At 43.8% G+C, this 5,095-nt stretch overlaps 1 protein-coding gene across 2 annotated transcripts; it reads left to right on the top strand.

Annotated features, from left to right (window-relative positions):
• Positions 1–907: 907 nt before the first annotated feature.
• LOC123430506 (probable dual specificity protein phosphatase DDB_G0281963) lies at positions 908–4,069 on the top strand. 2 transcript variants are annotated; one of them, XM_045114372.1, is made up of 3 exons: positions 908–1,073; positions 2,803–3,340; positions 3,418–4,069. In XM_045114372.1, the coding sequence occupies exons 2-3, from the start codon at positions 2,803–2,805 to the stop codon at positions 3,570–3,572; spliced, it is 693 nt and encodes a 230-aa protein (XP_044970307.1). In that variant the 5' UTR covers positions 908–1,073; the 3' UTR covers positions 3,573–4,069. The 2 variants fall into 2 exon arrangements, with proteins under 2 accessions (XP_044970307.1, XP_044970308.1); XM_045114373.1 differs by having other exon boundaries at positions 943–1,073; positions 2,800–3,340.
• The last annotated feature ends 1,026 nt before the right edge of the window (positions 4,070–5,095 follow it).

Here is a 5,095-nt window from a genome sequence, read left to right on the forward strand (position 1 = left end):
ACTACTAAAATAGTCATGATCTATAAACTCAATTTACCATGATGAATTACTTAAAATTGCTATGATGCATAAATTAAATTTTCCATGGTTAATTACTAAAATGTACCATAGTCAACTAATAAAAATTGCCATAAAAATAGTTGAAATACATTTAAAGTTTTAAATCTAAAAGAAAAAACTAATTGAAACATGTCGTGGCAACTTTATTATATATATTATGACAACTTTAGTGTAAACATCATGATAACTTTTGTTCCAATTTTTTTTATCAAAATATATCAATATGAAATCTAGTTTTAAAGTTTTCGTCGAGACAGATTTAATGATGAAAACAAATTTTTAATTAAATTTTTTATTTAAGAGATAAAATATTTTTATGTCTAAAAAGTTAAAAAAAGTTCACTAATATCATATACTCCCTCCGTTTCTAAATATATGTCTTTTTAAAGATTGTACTAGTGGACTACATACGAAACAAAATGAGTGAATCTACGTTCTAAAATATGTCTATGTACATCCGTATGTAGTTCTCTAATGAAATCACTAAAACTACTTATATTTAGGAACTGAGGGAGTATTTGATATGACAAGACGAATAGTTATAAAGGTGTGAGAACGATGTCGCCTCCTCGTGCCACACATGTAGCTATTACTCCCTCTGTTCCAAAATAAATGTCTCAACTTTGTACTAGCTCTAGTACAAAATTGTACTAAGCTTGTGACAGTTATTTTGGGACGGAGGGAGTATCATTTAGGTTTTGTTTTTGAGATAACCAAAACAGAGATAAAGCTGCGACGCCCCTGTAAGAGGAATGTAGACGTCGAACTGGGCCGGCCCACCAAGCCCGCCTGTGCGATTCATCATCGTACACGGCCACTCGGACCCCACATCATCAAACTGGAATCCCTCAAAAAAGAAAAAAAAACATCATCAAACTGGAAGGTTCTCTCTTCTCTCTCAGAAAACGATTTTTTTTTTTAACCAGAAGCGCCGTATCCCTCTCGGCGGCGCGGCGGCGAGACGAGCCGAGGGCGCCAGGCGGAGCCATTGGACCCAGCTTCATCCACCGGAGGTGAGCACGATTAGAATCCCACCAATTTTCTCCCTCGACTCGTGCCAGAACCCACCGAACTCTAGGGTTTTGGGGGGGTGGGGGCTTCGCCGGCCTGTTTCGGTTCTGGTCTCGGCGACCGGCTTCGCTATCAAGATTCTTTTTTTCCAGCTTTTCCTGTCATTCCGCAACGCGGCCTCCTAGATAATAGATTGTCGGGTGAAGCCCCCAGAGGATTTCGGTTTGATCGGTGTCGGTCCTCTGCTATCCTCTGACGGGAGCAATGGCCGCCGACCCGGAACGCCGCCCCACATCTGGGTTGGGTGAAAAATCCACGATTGTGGTTCGATTTGCCTTTTCTTGATGTGTGATCTGTTAGAGGGTTGCCGTCTGGTAGGTTTAGCAGCCTAGGTGTGTCGGCTTTGGCACATTGCATCTGGGTTTTGGGGAACCATGTGTTTTCACTCTGGAGGGGTTAACGAACAAACACCGTTTGGTTCACGATATTTTAAGGGTGTGTACAGTTGAAGGTGCTTAGACGCGAGTGCTTAAAGTGAGCATAGCTACATCATCAACCGTCTATGCAAAGTTTATCTACTCCAATGCAAGCTCTCTCTTTGTTGGTGCTTAGATGATTTTGCATATGTAAAATCGTCCTAATTAAATACATTAGTAAGTACCTCGTAAGCATTTGTGTCTGATCAGGCACTCATGCTTCAAAATAAGTACCAGCGCCATCCTAAGTGGCAAGAAAAAAATGGTTTGATTTAACAAGCACTTGCACTGTAAATGCTCTTAGGTGCATCTGTATGTTTCTTCAATTAACAGACGTTGGTAGAAATTATGAAGTTATTATGTGGATTCATGTACCTTTATATGTACTATGATCCAAAATACGGCTTCTTAAACCAAAATACCTTGCCAAAGGAGAAGAAATTATCACTTCTTAAACCAAAAACACCCTGCATTAGCAATACTATCAAATGCTGTAGATGGTGAGAGATTTACAGGGATACTACCCAATGCCCGACAGAGATAATGTTGGAGAGTTGTTGCCTATTCAGAGCCTTCTGGATATTAGTTACGGGTGGGTGGGTATCAGGGGTATATGCAAGGACTGGGTGCAGTTTGAGATTGGGGATAGCCCTCTACTGTTCCATGTATATGTTGCCATCCCTAGTCAATGTAGTATGTCTTGTGTCTGGAATTGCCATATCGGTGAACCTGTTTTGAGAGATACCTGTAACTTTATTCAAACACCACAACCATTACAAATGTGTTGTCGAGTTCCTTATCTTTGAACCGAATATGTGCTGAAAGGAGTTGACTGAAAGAGTGTTATTGGACACATTTCTTAATTGTAGTCACTAGTTCTGTGAGAGATACTACAGAAATGTAGAATGTAATAGGTAAGGCACAATGAAATGATTATTCTCAGTCAAATCCTAAAACGAAGTGCTTTAATTTAGGGGTTGCTTGCCCTACTAGTAATTTTGATGTCCCTATAGAGGGACTGATAATACATATAAACATCTATTTACACATCTTAATGTACATTAGGCAATCATATATGTTGATACATAAATGCACTTATAGAAGCTCTTGTCTGTTTTATATGCAATCTGCTGGGGCACCTATATGTGTTTGTGAATCTACTAGCACTATATGCACCGAATTTTATGTTCTATATGTGGTTGTAGCCTACCTGCATGTAAACTTGCCATGGCTAACAGTATGTAATTTAAAGCAGATGGAAGCAAATCAGTCACAAGGATTTGGAGTTCAACAGAAGTCAGGACCAGAGCAAACTGATGAGATGCTAGGATCGCAGGTTAATCAAAAGTTCATGGAAATGTGCCTTGACGGTGCTGCTGTGGAAGCTGGTATTGTTGCAGAAAAGCAAGATGATCCAGAGGCAAAATTGGAGGTTCATCAAAAGATGGCTGAAATGTGCCTAGACACTGTTGTGGAAACTGACATTAACCAAGAAAAGCAATCTGATCAAGAGGCAAGATCGGAGGCTGATCAAAAGCCTGCAGAAACTATCAGGCAGTGCACGGTCATGGAAGCCAATGTTAAGCCAGAAGAGCAGGCTGCTGCTAATCCAGGTGTCATTTACCGCTGCAGAAAGTGTCGGAGGATGGTAGCAACCCAAGAGTATGTCGTCACTCACGACGTAGGCCTGGGAGAGGCAGACTTCTTAAGGCGAAGAAACGATCAAGCGGACGAAAAGAAGCCTGAATGCAGTGCCTGCATCTTCGTGGAGCCCATGAAGTGGATGCAGGCTGGTGAGTTCCTCAAGTTTAGCTATGTTTCTTTCGTTCTTGGTTCAGTGTATCTGATCTAAAACCTGTAATGTTTGCAGTGGAGGAGGGATACGTTTCGAACAAGCTGTGGTGCATGGGATGCAAGACCCGGCTGGGATCGTTCGACTGGGCAGGGATGCAGTGCTGCTGCGGAGCGTGGGTGATCCCGGCTTTCCAGCTGCTCAAAAGCAGGATCGACGAGTCTCACATGTGATTTTACTCGACCAAGTGGCCTTCCGATTCCTTGGCGAGTTAGTGGTGGCAAATGGAGTAGCATATGTAGGACGTAGGAACAAAGGAACTACTACTAATAGTGTCAGATGTTTTTTTTTCCTGAGAATGTCCGATGTGTTTCTTTGTACAAAGTGCTTATCTCGCCCACCGTATCAGCTTTGTCCACCGTCTGTTTTGCTTAACGGTTCTACTACTAGATATAATTGCCTGTGCGTTGCCTGTGAGACTCATGGAGACATACATATGATATGGCTCAACGTCATTTATGTTTACCACATATGTAGAGATTCGGACTGATATGGTTATGATTCGGCTGAGTCCTCACTAGTTTGGGAAGGGCTGAGTCCTCACTGGTTTGGGAAGGGCTGAGTCCTCGCTAGTTTGGGAAGAGTTTATGCCGGTATTTGTATCAGATTTGGTGGCTAGTGATATTACTGAGCCCAGTGATTAATAGAAGTGTTTTCCACCGTCGAAAAATAGAGATTCTACATGATTGGTTAATTTTCGTAAAATTTAATGGGCCGTAATATTTGTGCCTGATATTCCTTTCCGTAATATATGCGCCTGATATGTGGTGTTATTGAATACTCTGTTTGTGAAGGTTTATTAGAGATTGACCGTGATATATGTGGTGTTACCAAATATTTGTAGAGATTGATCAGAGATTTTTTTTCTTTTTCTGTTTTGCTACTTTAAATTTAGATGCTCGAGAAATTTCATAAGCGTCCAGCCTTGGTGCTACATGAGACACAAGTAAATCTGAGATTGGTTTTAAAAAAACTGGTTAAAATGGTTTGGTTTTTATGCTGGGCCTTGACTGGTTTAGGTTTAATTAGGTTGAGGCTTTTTAAGTTTGGTTTGGTTTTGGTTTACACAGGAAGCAATTTGGATATGACTGGTTATGGGCCTAAACCGTTCTATATATTTTGGGCTTGAAACTGTGGGTAGAACCCGGTTATTGTATTGGTTTGGCCTCAACTGGGAGCAAGCCCGCACGGCCGCACCAGTGCACCACCTTCTCCTCCCCGACTCTGCTGCCGGCTGCCGCACGCACCACGCTCCTCCCCGCCGACCGCCGGCCGCCGCACGCAGGCCTCCTCCCCGCCGGCCGCCGCAGATCCGGCACCGTCCTGCTCCTCCCCGCCGGCCGCCGGCCGCCGCACGCAGGCCTCCTCCCCGCCGGCCGCCGCACGCAGGCCTCCTCCCCGCCGGCCGCCGCAGATCCGGCACCGTCCTGCTCCTCCTCGCCGCCATACTCGCAGCGGCCGCCGTCGCCTCCACCTCCGCCATCAGCGACAAGTGCGCCGCCTGCAACTCTGCAAGGCCGTCGCGGTGAGCTCCTCCCCTGATCTCCCCTGAACTCTGAACTCTGCAACTGCAAGGCCGTCGCGGACTAATTTCTGAGTTAATTAGCGGACAAGAGATGAAGAGAGAATTTCTGAGTTAGCAGTACAAAATTGGTCGATTGCGACCGTGTGTGCAGCAGTGCAGACGTACTGAAAC

Source organism: Hordeum vulgare, chromosome 2H (genome assembly GCF_904849725.1).
Source record: "Hordeum vulgare subsp. vulgare chromosome 2H, MorexV3_pseudomolecules_assembly, whole genome shotgun sequence".
Classification (NCBI taxonomy): domain Eukaryota; kingdom Viridiplantae; phylum Streptophyta; class Magnoliopsida; order Poales; family Poaceae; genus Hordeum; species Hordeum vulgare.

Bases quoted from the DNA above. Each gene is read 5' to 3' on its own strand.
- LOC123430506 (XM_045114372.1), top strand. From the start codon at position 2,803: ATGGAAGCAAATCAGTCACAAGGATTTGGAGTTCAACAGAAGTCAGGA. The intron at 3,341-3,417 runs GTGAGTTCCTCA...TAATGTTTGCAG, and splicing joins CATGAAGTGGATGCAGGCTG to TGGAGGAGGGATACGTTTCG.